The 14,814-nt window shown below is 42.3% G+C and overlaps 3 protein-coding genes across 16 annotated transcripts in view; 1 reads left to right on the top strand and 2 right to left on the bottom strand.

Annotated features, from left to right (window-relative positions):
* The first annotated feature begins 196 nt into the window (after positions 1-196).
* Positions 197-7,510, top strand: LOC117651815 (host cell factor 1-like). 7 transcript variants are annotated; one of them, XM_034396200.1, is made up of 14 exons: positions 197-410; positions 1,582-1,730; positions 1,825-2,188; positions 2,269-2,460; positions 2,633-2,778; positions 2,854-3,033; positions 3,117-3,426; positions 3,507-3,586; positions 4,826-5,054; positions 5,134-5,291; positions 5,368-5,536; positions 5,616-5,783; positions 5,873-6,108; positions 6,201-7,510. In XM_034396200.1, exons 1-14 carry the CDS (start codon positions 212-214, stop codon positions 6,450-6,452), a joined length of 2,832 nt encoding a protein of 943 aa, XP_034252091.1. In that variant the 5' UTR covers positions 197-211; the 3' UTR covers positions 6,453-7,510. The 7 variants fall into 7 exon arrangements, with proteins under 7 accessions (XP_034252091.1, XP_034252089.1, XP_034252090.1 ...); XM_034396198.1 differs by having other exon boundaries at positions 3,507-3,835; XM_034396199.1 differs by having other exon boundaries at positions 3,504-3,586.
* On the bottom strand, positions 7,505-11,121 carry LOC117651816 (spermatogenesis-associated protein 5-like protein 1). 4 transcript variants are annotated; one of them, XM_034396206.1, is made up of 11 exons: positions 11,029-11,121; positions 10,775-10,958; positions 9,854-10,636; positions 9,585-9,771; positions 9,264-9,475; positions 8,993-9,177; positions 8,647-8,897; positions 8,368-8,568; positions 8,125-8,291; positions 7,778-8,044; positions 7,543-7,686 (listed from the first exon to the last, which is right to left on the bottom strand). In XM_034396206.1, the coding sequence occupies exons 3-11, from the start codon at positions 10,595-10,597 to the stop codon at positions 7,543-7,545; spliced, it is 2,358 nt and encodes a 785-aa protein (XP_034252097.1). In that variant the 5' UTR covers positions 10,598-10,636; positions 10,775-10,958; positions 11,029-11,121. The 4 variants fall into 4 exon arrangements, with proteins under 4 accessions (XP_034252098.1, XP_034252097.1, XP_034252095.1 ...); XM_034396204.1 differs by having other exon boundaries at positions 10,812-10,958; XM_034396205.1 differs by lacking the exon at positions 11,029-11,121 and having other exon boundaries at positions 10,812-10,961.
* Positions 11,122-12,268: 1,147 nt separating this feature from the next.
* Positions 12,269-14,814, bottom strand: part of LOC117651707 (MICAL-like protein 1) — a 43,012-nt gene continuing 40,466 nt past the window's right edge. For 4 of the 5 annotated variants that reach the window (XM_034395976.1, XM_034395977.1, XM_034395979.1 and 1 more), the window contains exons 6-13: positions 14,530-14,755; positions 14,308-14,440; positions 14,121-14,221; positions 13,899-14,034; positions 13,701-13,803; positions 13,489-13,614; positions 13,266-13,378; positions 12,269-13,137 (exon numbers count right to left, since the gene is read on the bottom strand). In XM_034395976.1, coding sequence (XP_034251867.1) covers positions 12,959-13,137; positions 13,266-13,378; positions 13,489-13,614; positions 13,701-13,803; positions 13,899-14,034; positions 14,121-14,221; positions 14,308-14,440; positions 14,530-14,755 — 1,117 coding nt within the window. In that variant the 3' untranslated portion in view covers positions 12,269-12,958. The remainder of the gene's footprint in view (positions 13,138-13,265; positions 13,379-13,488; positions 13,615-13,700; positions 13,804-13,898; positions 14,035-14,120; positions 14,222-14,307; positions 14,441-14,529; positions 14,756-14,814) is intronic. The other variant, XM_034395980.1, reaches the window with a different exon arrangement.

The following is a 14,814-nucleotide window of genomic DNA, read 5'->3' as shown; positions in this document are numbered from 1 at the left end:
CCTAAAAAAAGTGACCTTCAAAGTTTTCGTCACAATCTTGTCTTTTTGCAATAGAAATCAGAAAATTTATTAAAATTTTTCGATAAACTATAAAATGGATTACCAAAAATTTCTTAAGGAGCGTTTATTTAATTTTTCATTGGAATATCTGCTTTCGAGGTATCGAACACGAAGACGGCCGTATAGTTTCTCATACTTATCGTTGAGCATCATGGGTAAAATCGCAGACGAACAGTCAAAACACAACAATATGGCTGAGCCGTTGTTTAAGTGGAATAAGGTGCATAACCCTTCGGGGCCTCAACCCCGGCCCCGGCATGGACATCGGGCCGTTGCGATTAAAGATTTAATGGTCGTCTTTGGCGGAGGAAATGAAGGCATCGTGGACGAACTTCATGTTTTTAACACAGGTAAATATTTTGAGCGGCCGACGTCTAGGCCCTTTATGCTAGGGCAAAATGGCGGTGTTGGGCCATCTTTCCAAGGGGTTTTCGGTTGTTTGTAATGGTTTTAACGCATATTTGTGTGTTTGGAATGGGATCGCACCTCCTCTCCTATGTGGGGTTATTAAATTTTATTCGCCGCATACCTTACATTCAAATAAATGGTGTGTTATGATTTGGCGGTTTACTTGGGTTATCCAATATGGCCGCCTCCTGCAGCGTACCATGGTCATATTACTGCGCTGTCAATTTTAGGTTTATGGTCATCTGAACATCTCCTTTTGTTTGCATATGCAATGGCGGGAGCGCCTCCCCGCAACTTTTCCCGGAAAGTCACTTTCTGAATATTTAATCAAGCATCTTCGTTGTCCGTGACGTTTGTTTGTGTTTGTTTGGGGGACGCTACGCTATGTCAAGCCAAGCCTCGACGCTGGGGCTTAGCGCCATCTTGAGCTTCAGACGAAGACACTGTATTTCATAGCAAATTTAAAGAGAGCTTTCCAAATTTTATGCATGTCACATCATTTTATCATTCCCCTCGACAATATACGCATCATTAATGCGAAAGCATTCACTTCTTGTCCCTCAAAACACTTGCTTCTACAAGTGTCAAACTGCAAGCAGACACAGGGAGAGGTTCAGTTCCTGCCCGGTCTTTTACCTCGAATCTTTCTCTCGTGCACGGACGGGCACATCCCAGACCGTCACTCTAAAGCCCTCATGCACCCGGCTCGTTTTCGTCGTTGGTGTCTTTCCTTTCCCAATGCTTCAGTTGCCAATACGGCATACGCCGGCGATACTCCGACACGAGATAGCGGAGGTTATGTGTTTCTGCACTCGATGAAGGTGTAGACCGTGACACGATACATCACATCTCTACGTGATACCCCTTTCACCAATTCCATTGCTATCAACCGCAATTTGCTATCCACTTGATGCGCACTCAAATTATTATTTTTACGTTGGTCTCCTCTTGATATCTGAGATATGAAAGTCAGACTTCCGTCGCTTTCGACATTTTGAGACTTTTGACATGTAATTCACTCTATGTTTATGTGATGCTTTTTGAGAAACTGAATTGAACATTCATATTCATTCTTTAACATAAATTCTCATTTTCAAATTTATTTACTTTCAGCAACGAACAAATGGTTTGTTCCACAATGCAAAGGAGATATCCCAGCAGGTTGTGCTGCCTATGGATTTGTGGCAGATGGAACTCGGATACTCGTGTTTGGTGGTATGATTGAGTATGGCAAATACTCAGCTGACTTGTACGAGCTCCAGGTAAAGTGTCAATTTTTATCTTGTTTGTGGATTTGTACCTTCCGCAACATTTATTTTTATCCTGAACTTAAATACTCTACTTACCTGCCCTTAGGCTAGCCGCTGGGAATGGAAGGTATTAAGCCCTCGGCCACCAAAAAAGTTCCCGCCACCTTGTCCCCGTCTTGGCCATAGCTTTACATTGATTGGAAATAGAGTTTTCCTCTTCGGGGGTTTAGCAAATGACAGTGACGATCCAAAAAATAATATACCAAGGTATTTGAATGACTTGTATGTCCTTGAGCTGAAAGGAAATAACCAAACCTCATGGGAAGTTCCCTTGACCCATGGGGACTCACCACCACCAAGAGAGAGCCACACTGCTGTGGCATACACTGACAAAAGTGGCCGCACGAGCCTCGTTATTTACGGAGGGATGAGTGGGTGTCGTCTGGGTGACTTGTGGATGTTGGACATAGGTAAAATTTCATCAGTGAAAACACTTTATTACAAAACCGTTCAAAATGGATGTTAATGTATTCTTTCAATTTGTTTTTAGACACTATGCACTGGCACAAACCTACAGTGCATGGCATCGCTCCGCTTCCACGGTCTCTTCATTCAGCAACTTTGATAGGGCATAGAATGTTTGTCTTTGGGGGTTGGGTACCATTGGTCTTGGATGATGTCAAAGTAGCCACTCATGAAAAGGAATGGAAATGCACAAACAGCTTAGCTTGCCTAAACTTAGGTAAGAGATTTGGATTTATAAGCAGATACATACATGCGTCCTCAGAGAAGAGTGTTTCTAAAATATTGGCATGTCCCAAGAGCACTTAAGCTTTTATATGGGCTGCATGTAACATAACAAGAAACTTTACATATTATTTATTTCTTTATGTCTTTATTTTGCCTGATTTTAGAATCAATGACTTGGGAAAGCTTTCAAATGGACACCTATGAAGACAATGTCCCCAAGGCAAGAGCTGGGCACTGTGCTGTTGGAATCCACACTCGCATGTATGTGTGGTCAGGCCGTGATGGCTATCGCAAAGCATGGAACAATCAGGTTTGTTGCTACTTTAGTCCTGCCCAGTGTCAAGATAGTAGCCCTAGACCTTACATGACACAATTTCGTTTGTAGGTGTGTTGTAAAGACCTGTGGTATTTGGAAGCAGAAAAACCAGCTCAGCCTGGCAGAGTTCAATTAGCGAAAGCCTTCACTCAATCGCTGGAAGTGTATTGGGGAGCATGTCCAACTGCAGATGCTTATATTTTACAAATCCAAAAATATGATATATCCCCTACTTCATCAGCTCCTGCTGTGAGTTTTGCTGTATTGCTATCTTTATGTATGGGTACATGTTGCTTCTGTTTTTATTTACTAATTACTTGTAAATTGTTTAGTTGCCTTCTCCGACATCTGCAACCACAACGCAAGCAACTGCAGCGTCTAAGACCACCACTACCACTACATCTACTACTACGACTGCAGCATTGAGTTCACCTGCACCTGCCAGAGTAGCTGTAAGCAGTCCTCCAGCACTTGCCACTGGTGTGGGTGTCACGCCTCCGACTCCCCGACAGCCTGTCCCAGTAGCTGCAGCTAACGCCCTGTCAGCTAGCCCTGCTCGAGTTCAACCAGCATCTGTCCAACCATCACCTCTCAAGGCAGCCACTCCAGCACCTGTTGTTACTCCCCAAACTGTGTTGAAAGGTATGTCTTCTCATTTTGCTGCTCTTTTAATATTAATGTCTCATTGCAACTATTGCAACAATGATTTTGCATTGTAGCAGGTACCCCAACGCCCATTCGTCCAATTGTAGCTCCTTCTCCACGGACTGCAACAACAATTGTTCGTCCAGCTGGCACTGTGGTAAGCACGGGAGCCCCTAGTGCACCAACAGGGCCAGTAGTGCGCCTGCCTGTGTCAACAGGCGTTGCTTCCCCCTCCATGGTGCGACCACAGACAGTTCGTCTGATCCGAATGCAGAGTCCTGCTGGCCAAAGCGTGATCTCACCTGGTCAAAGTCTGCTGTCGGCAAAATCAGGAACAGTAACAACAGTTGCCAGCCTTACGGCAGCAACTAGTGTTACTGGCACAGGATCCACTGCGTCACCTGTGGTGAGCAAGACCCATATTTTGATATTCCCATTGCTCTTAGTTTTGCATGAATTTTAAGTATGTACATATAGTAATTTGATGCTGGCCAGTGTTGGACTTATCCTGGCACTGCCTATACCTCACATACTTTAAGTTTATATCAAGCCAGTAGTTAAATCATGAAGATTAAGTATATGATTGTTTTTTGCTATGATTGTGAATGGGCTAGCAATCAGCATTTTTACAAGGAAGTGGGAAGTGGGCTTCTGTTCTGTAGCATTGAACTACCCTTTAATTCTTTGACGTAGATTAGTGTCACATTTATGTGATGATTTGCTTGTGTCAACCCCATAGTAACATTGGAGTCTGTGTATTGTTCTGGAATTGTAGTTTGTTTTGCAGAATCTTGGTTTTAATGAATTTTTTTTATGATTTTGCAGTAGACTAGCAGGTTACGGGAATCTTATTTGTTCTGTGGTGGCGGACAATTTTAGTCTTATCTTCTGTACCTTTTAGGTTGTCTTGCAGATGTGATCCCTCAGGGCATGGTATGAATGGCTTTTGAATGTTTGTTAGTTTTGTTTTCTTTTTTGTTTTGCCTGATAGAAGTTGTTACAAACATCTTTTCCTTCTCAAAGAGTTCCTTCATTATTTTTTTTTAATTTAGAACTTATGGCCAGTTTTTTATTTAGTAAAAAGAATTTTTTTTTTTAAAGAAATTTTAAAGCAATTTTTATTTCGCTAGTGACTGTCTGTTTAGATAATTCCTGCGAGTTGTCAAACGGCAGTACTTTCCAAATCCACTGGCTGACCACAATGGTCCTTTTTGATGTTGAAATGTGTGAATGTTTTGCGTAACAGGCTCGTAGCCAGATGGGCATCCAGGCTTTGGCAGCTGCTGCCTCCAAGGCGGCTGGAACCCCCAGAAGAGTGGGCGCCGCCACCACCACCATAACGTCTGCTACTGCTGCAGCTGTTAGCAGCATTGTGACGGCAGGGTCTGCACCACAGGTGACGGCGCAGGCGGCGCAGGCGGTGCAGGCGGCGGCCACCAGCCCTGCGACTAGCGCCCCGCAGTCCCCGGCTACGCCTGTGGCTGCCGCCCCCGGGGCGGCGGCCTCGTCCACTCCAGTGGCGGCGGTGGTCGCGTCCGCTGCGGCCACGACCGGTAGCCCTATGAGGATCGTGCAGGCCCAGGGCTCTCCGACCTACCGAGTGGCTTCCCCGTCAGGCGCCCTGGGTGAGTCGTCAAGGCCATTGCTTTTAGGGACAGACCATCGAGAGGAAACCAACTTACCACTGTTTGTTTGTCGAAGCAGGTCAGACTGTAAGACTAGCGTCGCCTGGCACCACACTGCTTCGAAGCGCTGCTCCGGGACAGCCGGGTAAACAGATTTTCCTCCAACGACCCGGTTCAAATCAGCCTGGCCAAATTGTTACTCTTGTGAAAACCAGCCAAGGAATGACTGTGGCCTCTGTAAGTTAGTTATCCTGTGCATTTTCAATCCTTGTTGTTTTATGTTCTTATTATTTTATTTTTTTTATTCTTTCAGATGCCCAAAATGAGCCTTATTCCTGGTAAAACCGGTGGGAACATGCAAACTATTCAGACTGTAAAGGCTGAAAACACACAAGGTGGCACCATTCAACAAGGAACAACAATCCAACAAGGCAATCTACCTCAAGGAGCCACTATAGTTAAGCTGTTGAACCCTGGATCAGGTAAACCATTTAAAAAATAAACCTGTTGATCTTAGTCCACAGTTAAACAAAACTTAATGTTAAAATTTTTTTTTTCTAGTGAGCAAAGCAGGAGTAGCTGGAAAGCAAACCATTGTTATCACCAAACCTGGTGGAGGCCAGCAAGTTTTAGGCCGGTCAAATACAGGACAAATTATCATGGTCACATCAGGCTCTGCCCTAAGATCGGTCCAAACTCTCACCAACAGTCAGGCGGGGGCGGCGCAAGGTCGGTACCACGAGCAAGTCGAGTGGGCCAGTGGGCTCGGTGATGCCTGGATGGGGATCGAGGTCTAATCGCGGCGTCGTCTGCCCCAGCTGTTTCAGGTGCAGGGGCGCAGACGGTGGCAGGCCAGCAGGGTGTCAAGATGATCGTCATGTCCGCGGGCCAGGCCGCGCAGGCGGGCGCTGCGGGCGGCAAGCCAATCACCATCACCGTGCCCGGCCAGCAGGGCGGCCCCGCCAAGACGGTCACGATCCAGGGCAAGCCTGGCAAGCCTGGCCAACCCATCCTCAGCTCCGGGCAAATCTTGTCGATGCCGGGCCAGGGTCAGGTGAGTGTGTGTGTGCCAGGGGACCCACTTGGCTGGAACCAAGGTTTGGAGCAGTGTGGTCGTTACTTAACTGCGGGTGTCTCCGGTTGCAGCTGGCAGGCCAGCCCCTCAAGCTGCAGATGGGGCAGAAGACGGTGAGCGTGGTCGGGCTGGCTGGCGCTGCTGGCGGTGCGGCGCAGGGAATGACCCGCGTCTCCTCTGTCGCCACCGCGGCGACCCCCGCCTCCGCCTTGGCCGCCACGACGCCAGCCAGCAGCTCGCCCGGCGGCTCGGACGCCGCCATGCCCCGGATCGTTGTCGTCTCCAGGCAGAACCAGCCTGACCTCGTACCTGCCAGCCAGTAGCTGAAGCCATGACTCGTGACTCGCGAAGTAAGTCTTGGGAACTGTTGGGTCCAACTCGTTGGGGAGAGCGATGAAGATGATTCACCTTGGTACAAACAGAAGCTGTCCGTTTTGTGGTTTACAGAGTAGGGAGACTGGTAGCTGTGTACCTTGTATTCTAAATTATTTTGGTTACTTGTCTCTCTACCATGCAAAGCATTGTGTGTGATGGTCGTGAAATGTTGTTCATTATCAATCTCATGCATGTAATTCATTGTGTTTCCTTATTTGTTAGACTTGTATATATATATATATATTATACTAATTGACAATGCCACAACTTTGTGTGGCGCCTGTGAATTTTAGAGAATTCTAACTTTTGATTCAAAACTAGAGTTTTGTGTCAAAATCTGTTTCTGAGAGAGGTATAAGAAGGTAACCAAGTTGCCAATTTTTAAAATTTTGAGAAGACGTGTCTTAATGATGGGCTCACGTCTTCTTTTTAGCTTTTTCCCCCTCCACACTTATCCTTTCTAGCTTTCTATGTGGGGCATTTTGCTCATGAGATACTTAAAGTTTCTACTCAATCGTCCATGTATAAAGTGTAAGCAGGATGGAGGGAAACCTCGTGGCTTACATGCAAGAACAATGAATGGAACAACACATCATGGCAGGGATAATGTAATTTGTTGTTTTGTTTGTTTTTAATTAATTTTCAAACTACTTGCAGGATAGGTTGGGTAAAAAAATAAATTGACACAAGGGATGTATTATATTTGTTCATTGAGGGACTTTGTGAGATATGTATGTAGTGCCTTTAATATGGATTATATAAGAAACCTCTTTTATATTTTTGTTCTTGTCAACAGATTTGACAAAGTATCTTTCCACTTTTTAAATCATTTCATCATCATTCATGTTACAACCATTTGTAGAAAATTTATTCTCCTGAGTGGATTTAAAAAAAACTATGCAAGGATTTTGTTACCATAGGCTCAGTGTAAATCAGATGACTATGTCCATTTTCAACAATTATATGGAATTGTAAAATTTCTAATAAAACAAAAGTCAAATGAAAAGTAATATTTTCTTTATACCCACAAAAATCCAGTCATGAAGACTTTTTATAATCTTCATACCACCTTATTTGTTCCTCAGTAAGAGATGGACGTATTCTTGAAAGAGCTATTTCAAAGTGATGATGGCTTATTTGTGCCACAGACATACCATCCAGGGAGAGAGCACAGAGACCAGCCTGTAATGTTACATCAATGATTTTAGTACCCAACCAACAAATTTTTATACATGACAATGTACTTCAGGTTAAAAAACAAATTAGTAGGTACCTCTTTGCAAAGATTTGATAAATCAGCTCCAGAAAATAAATTTGTTCTTTGTGCCAGGTCTTGCAAGTCGACAGAACTATCAAGAGGCATGTTCATCGTAACACTTCGCAGAATTTCTTGTCTTTCTTTAGTATTTGGGGCAGGGACATACAGGAGCTTGTCAAAGCGCCCTGGTCTCAAGAGAGCACTGTCTATCATGTCTGGGCGATTAGTAGCAGCTATTACTACTACTCCAACATTGCTTACTTTCCCTGACTGCTTTGGCACCTAAAATATTCAATAATATTAAAAGGAGTATTTTTAAAATACTTTTTTCAAACCAATAAGTTAAATGAGAGTATGTGAACCTCTTTGTCATGGTCGAATGCAACCCCTTCTGTTAGTTTTTTTTCTTCATCATCTACTTTCACGCCTTCTAAACGTATTCCTATACCATCCATTTCCGTCAGAAATGCTGATAGTACTCGTTCTTGAGCTCCTGCCTCCTTCTCACCACGACATCCAACAAGGGCATCTAGGACACAGAAAAGATTTACAGTAAGCAACAATAAAACTGAGGGGGGATAAATATCCAGGCTTTCGAGTGTCACCTAATTCATCAATGAATAGAATGCTAGGGGCGCCAGTGCGAGCGCGATGGAACAGTTCAGCGACAGATCTCTCTGCCTCACCAACATAAGGAGAAAACAAGTCTGCTGCTGAGACTGAAAGAAATGTTGTATTGGTAGCTGAAGCTAGAGCCTTAGCTATGCTTGTCTTAGCGCACCCAGGAGGACCGTACAGCAGGACACCTAAAGGAAAATTAAAACTTAGTTTAGTAACTTGGTTTTAAAATTATTTTGCGAGCAGTCCCTTAAAAAAAACTTTACCTTTGGGCTCTGGAAGCCCCATGCGAGTGAATGCATCTGGATGAGTTAAGGGCCACTCAATTGCAACACGCAGTTCATTCTTGATTGCCTGTAGACCTCCAATGGCATCCATACTCATTGGAGATGTTAAAACAACCCCAAGGCCACTTCGTAGTGCTGAGGGTTTTATTTTAGACACTGCTCGCTTGAAAGCTAAGGACCACACATTATTTGGAAGCGGAGGTCCCGTTGAGGAAACATGAATACTGTTTCTAAAGGAAGTGAACAAATGAAGCAAGGACAGTTTGTAAGTTAAAAAGAAAACCACTTTCAACTCATAAAATCTACGACATGGGACAGGACATACCTTCGGTAATTTTGAAGAGCGACTTCCTGACAAACAAGAGCTAAATCAGCTCCAACATACCCAGGTGTGATGGCTGCCACATATTTAGCAACATCATTTGCAGTTGAAGGATCTAATGCCAATCCCTTTACTAGCACTTCCATTATGGCTTCTCTCTCATGTTGAGTGGGCACACTTATTAAGACCTTTGAAAACAATAATGATAATAATGAAAACTGAAAACAATTTTTCTGTCACTGTTCTGTCTTATAAAATATTGTGGTTGTCATACTTCAGTTTCAAGTCGCCCTGGTCTTCGAGCGGATGGATCTAGACTGTTGGCTTTATTTGTGGTTGCAATTACAATAAGGCCTGGAAAATTATTAGCTTCATCTAACAAAGACAGAAGCAGAACTGTATTCCTTACAGAGTGTGAAGAACTCTGGGATGAATCTCTACGAATACATATGGAATCAATTTCATCCAAGAGGAGTATGCACACACCTGAAATCAGAGGAAAAGCAAGATGGAGTAGGAATTACAGCTTTGTCTACAAAAGCAATCTAAATGAAAGTTGTGGTTTTCAAAAATATTTTTTATTATTTAATCTCACCACTCTCATGTTCCTCAGCCAGAATGGAAGCCTCATCAAAAATCTTTCTCAAAGCCTCTTCTGATGCACCGGGTTTAGAGGATGTTGTCTCTGATCCCAAAACTGTTAAAAGTGTAGCTTCACACTCTGCTGCTACCTGCCTTACCAATGCTGTCTTGCCACAACCAGGTGGGCCTGTCAATAAGACCTGGAAATCAGAAAAATTAAAAATCGTATCTTTTGTTTTGGTACTTCTGGTATTTAATTATTATATCTCATTCATAACAAACCTGCCTGGTGGGCTTCAATGGGCATTTGTTGAATGTTCTTTTATATTTTATATTTGAATTTATGATATCCTTTAATAACAAAGCAGACTTCTCTAGGCCACCCATTTTAGGCACCATAGATCGTTCCAAGCCTTGTTCAAACCTCAACTTGCTTACAATTCGCACAATTGATATTTCAGACTTCGAAGTAACTTGACCAGGACTCAGTTCTTGAGAAGGATGGCATGAATGAACAACTAAACTATGGATTCCATGACGTAAGCTATCTTTCAAATTCCTCAAAAATACAACACTATCTTTGGTGACAACATACATTTTCAGTATTTCCAGTACTATTTCTTTTAATTTCTGCTCGTCTCTCTTCCATTTTCTTATATCCACCAGATTTTGAACAATCACAGTCAGGTTTAATTTCTTAAGAGGAACTACTTGAGGAAGGATTTGTATTTTGTTGTCATGTACTAGTCCATCAGAAATAGACAATGGAAATTTTGGTAAGGCATGAGCTTCTTCACTTTTGAAATGTATTACACTTGTGTCTAAATGGACATATGAAGGATGGACCTCTCGCTGGAAAAATAGTTTGCACACACAGAATGCAACATCTGAGATTTGAACAAGAGCAAATCTTCCGTCTCTATGTGATTCATCTGAATTTTTTTCACCAAAAACTGTCCATTGCGACAAACAACTTTTTTGGATAGTGAAAATATTCTCTTCATGAGGCACAACTGTTAACTGCATTTTACCATCAGAAAATATTTAAGAAAAAGGACGTCAATCCTGTGACAGACAAAACAGAAACAGTTCGTAAAAGGTTAAAGAAAAGAGATAAGATATCAAGAAAAGTGTACAGGATGAAGGTTAGGCCCTCCACGATAAGTTCTCGTCAATGTTCACTGCTATTGGAAGAGAACCAACCATTTATTTTTTTCAGATTTTTTCCAGCGATAGGTACCTCTGCGGAAGTTTTGTCAGATGACAGACGGAGACTGATGAGTTAACAGGTGTTTTGAGTGGTTTTGGAATTTGCCCCGCACGTTCTGTTGTTGATGTCGCGTTTCTTCTGCTGGCGACGAGGCCGACGACCTGATCGACCTACTTACTGTATCGAACGAATAAATAAACTTCTAAAACAAACCGTATTTTGAATGAATTCAAGAAAAAAATATTACCTATCCTCCCATTTTTCACCTCACAAATTCATGACAAGCGCGAAGCGCATACACTTTCCACTTCGCCGAGAAAGGTCTCAATGTTGCATGTTGGCAATGATCTGCGTGGTCGACACGATGGGTTGCCTGCCTCCACGGCGCCCGCACTCAAGCGTGAGAACTTGACTTCACTTTCGATTCGAGGACGTGGTCCTGCTCAGTCTACAGTCTTTTTCCAGCGAAAGACTGGTATTAGTTGGGCAGACGCCGGACTCGTAGGCACCCGACTCAACTAGCGTCACGGTAAAAGTCATTTGCATACCACATAGAATGCGTCAAAGACCAATGGGCACCGGTTATCTGTTTCTTAGACCTATAGAAACGTTCCACATGAATTTGAGACAAATCGGAGGTGGTCGATCATTTTCGTCGAAAAAATGTTAAGGCTATACATCATGGTTTTTTCGCGTTTCGGGCAAAAAATTTAAAATGGCCCAAATTCGAGTATGTTGTGCTGAGGCACTCCCTGAAGACCCCTGACACTATTTCGAAGGCCACTATGGCTCTAAAGGCCAATTTCTTGTAGAAAACTGGATTGCTCTGAGCATGCGCCACGTAGGTAGGCAACCCACCGTCCACAGCTTCTATAACTCTACAAGCATCCTGCGAAAAGTCATTTTCACGCCAAATGGAATGCTCCAAGGACCGTTGGGCACCGGCCATCCGTTTCTTAGACCTATAGAAACGTTCCATATGAATTTCGGACAAATCGGGGGTGGTCGAGGTTTTTTTTTACGTTTTGGGCAAAAATTTAAAATGGCCTATACTCGAGTATGTTGTGCTGCGGCACTCCCTCATCAGACTCCTTCGACCCCAAACGGTCTTGGTCTTATACTGTTGAAAAACTGGAATTATTTTAGCATGCGCCGGGAAGGTGGGCAACCCATTGATCATCGCACCATAACTCAAAAAGCGTCGCAATAAAAGGCATTGTATGTAACACTGCACCGGGAAGGTAGACCACCATGTTTAGATAAGACGTGTAAGACACACAAATAAAACAGCATTAGACTGAAGGCCTCTACTTGCTTGGGAGTCGAACCCTGATCCTATATCATGGCGGCCGCACTCTCTGAGCCATCTTCCCACACATCTCTTTACATGCTCGACGCAGTTTTCCTTTTTTTTTTTTTTTTGTAAGAGGTACAATGAAAGTGAAACAAATAGTACAAAGGTTTCAGTAAAATTATTAATTTCTTAATTTCAAATTAACAGTACAGAACTACTCTTTATTTCTTTAAACTTACAGTGAGTACACTGGTGTATAGTAGTAAATTTATTACCAAATCAGTCTTTTTGTATGTAACAATGAATCTATCATTATTACCTAACACAAAATCAGAGTTGAAATATAACTAAAAGACATAAAGAAGATACAAAATTGTCACAAACAAAAATAATGATACATACAAACTTCATAGGTGATGGAATACAGGAATGTAGTACAAGATGAACATGAAATGGTGTCTCTCAAATTAAAACTACAGTAACTGTTTTATCTGAGAGTTTATAGGGTAACACAGAAAAGTGGTCGATTGCTCCATTGAAAAAAATTACATATGCACAAACTAAACAATTAGATTATAGATTTAGATTAAAAGGAGAGTGCAACTGTGTATTGTGAGGACTCCCAAAATGTGGGGGCAAGGCAAAGAGAATGAAGGCAACGTAAAATACTTGAACATACATAAGTGGGAATGTCATTACTCCAGGCTAATGACAGGCATTCCACCACTTTTCATGATCAAACAAAGCGAAATGAGGAAGAGTTACAGGGTTGAGATGAAAATGAAAACTTCCTGAACGTACTAAGACTAGACCACTTCTGGCACTACCAGACATTGGCTATCTGGCAAATGAAAAAAAAGGTGATTTCAGCTAACACTTAGCACTAAAACCATTTCTTTTTACTTTTCTTTTCTTTCACAGCAGCTGCTGCGGCAGCTTCAACTTCATCAATGTCCTTGTCTGCATCAACTTTCTTCTTTTTACTATCCTTCTCCTTCTTCTTCTTCTTTTCTTTCTTACTCTTTGATGGTGACGTTTGTTGCAGGTCTGCTGTATTTTTAGCTGCAAGATAAAAGAACAAGAACAAATCTTTTATTTGGTAAAATATACTTAAATGCATAACACAAGAGAAAGGGAGAGAGAGAGATGAAGGGGAAAAAAAAAGATCTTTTGGAGTGAGCTTTGCTTACCTGCAAACAATCCCAGACGGGTATGAATACTTTGGTCTTCTTCTGCTTCCCTTAGACGGTCCATTTCAAGGCACTCAATAATTTCGTTTCTACGTTCCACAACTTCCACAAGCCTGTCAAGAAACACACACACCATGACAGAATTTAGGGCAGAAGGCAGGCTGACAAATAATGCAAAGCAACAATGATCAGGGAAGAAATTATTGGATTCTTTGCACAGTACCTCTGGATAAGCTCCTCTTCTCTGGCTTTCATAATATCTGTTTTGTTGCGTTCTGGCTGTTCCATTAAGCACCTTATTTGATATTCCAGCTCAGCATGCTCTTCTTCTAAGCGATGCTGTCGTCTCCTGTAGCAAACGACTTAATAATAAATAACGGGGAAAGGAATATTGACAGGATTTGCAAATTACATTGAAAGAACAACATTACTTACAGGTACATAAGTTCTGCTTGTTTCCTAAACAGCTCATTTTTCTCATTGACAAGCTCGAACAGCTGAATAACTAGATCTTCAACATCAGGTGTCATGCTTGATTCTGAAAAACAAACCCAGAGTGTCAACATATTTTATCATGAAAAACAGGTAATAAAGAACACTATTAATTTGGAAAGAACTAAAATAGAAACATACCATTTAAAGAGGGAGCTTCATCAAACTTGCCTCTAATAGTTTGCTCTAGTTTTACACCCTGTCTCTCCAGTTCAAGCTGTTTTATTTCAATATCATCCAGTTCCCTACGCAATTCTTTTATTGGCATCGCACGCACCTAAATACACAGGAACACACAGAAAGCGAACGGTCATTACTTTAGGAAAAATTAAGGCTGATGCTTCGGTTGGAATTTGAGTTTACCTGTCTCCTCTGCGGTACTGGCCTTGGAGGAGCTGGACCCTTCTTTCGTTTCCATTGTCCAAAAGTACTCTTGTCTCGAGGCAGAGAAGGTTCTTCCTTATCTAGATAGAAAGTAAACAGAACATTGTAACTTGATTGCGTTGGCAAAGTATTTTACCAACCCTTTTTCTTGAAATGATAAACTCACCAGTGGCTTGAGTATTCCGGTTTGCCTCATCTTTCTGTAATTTTCGCCCATCCAGTGAGGCAGTTTTTTCTGCGGTTCCTAAAGCTGTTGGTGGTTGTGGGGCAGGCCTTGTTTTCCGTTTGTGAGGAGATCGCTAAGAGAGAATAAAGAAAATCAAAGTAAAGCTTCACAAACATTTTGTCAGAAACTTGACTTTCAATTAGATAAAATACAAACACTCACAATACTAGGATTAGGAGATGGAGGAAGAGAGCCTCTATAGGAAGAACTATCTGCTGTCAATGAAGGCGGTGCTGGAGCAGGCTTCTTGCTTCTTCGATGAGTACCAGTATTTGACACCATGCTTGTTAGCGAAGATGATGATCCAAACTTTCCCGAACTGTTCAATAATTTTTGAGGAGTGCCTATGGTTGTGCGAGGCCTTGGACTCGGTTCAGGAGTTAATCTACTGCATTGGAAAAACATTATTAAAATTGATAAATTTAAAACAGTTTTAAAAGATTTAGG

The sequence above is a fragment of the Thrips palmi genome, unplaced genomic scaffold, assembly GCF_012932325.1.
Source record: "Thrips palmi isolate BJ-2018 unplaced genomic scaffold, TpBJ-2018v1 HiC_scaffold_6, whole genome shotgun sequence".
Lineage (NCBI taxonomy): Eukaryota > Metazoa > Arthropoda > Insecta > Thysanoptera > Thripidae > Thrips > Thrips palmi.
Note: the sequence above shows the minus strand (reverse complement) of the source record. Positions and strands in the feature narration are given on the sequence as shown.

Coding starts and splice junctions, on each gene's coding strand:
- LOC117651815 (XM_034396195.1), top strand. CDS start 212: ATGGGTAAAATCGCAGACGAACAGTCAAAACACAACAATATGGCTGAG. Junction 3,034..3,116: donor CTACTTCATCAGCTCCTGCT/GTGAGTTTTGCT, acceptor TAAATTGTTTAG/TTGCCTTCTCCGACATCTGC. Junction 6,109..6,200: donor CGATGCCGGGCCAGGGTCAG/GTGAGTGTGTGT, acceptor CTCCGGTTGCAG/CTGGCAGGCCAGCCCCTCAA.
- LOC117651816 (XM_034396206.1), bottom strand. CDS start 10,597: ATGCAGTTAACAGTTGTGCCTCATGAAGAGAATATTTTCACTATCCAA. Junction 9,772..9,853: donor CATTGAAGCCCACCAGGCAG/GTTTGTTATGAA, acceptor TCTGATTTCCAG/GTCTTATTGACAGGCCCACC. Junction 9,178..9,263: donor CAGGGCGACTTGAAACTGAA/GTATGACAACCA, acceptor TTGTTTTCAAAG/GTCTTAATAAGTGTGCCCAC.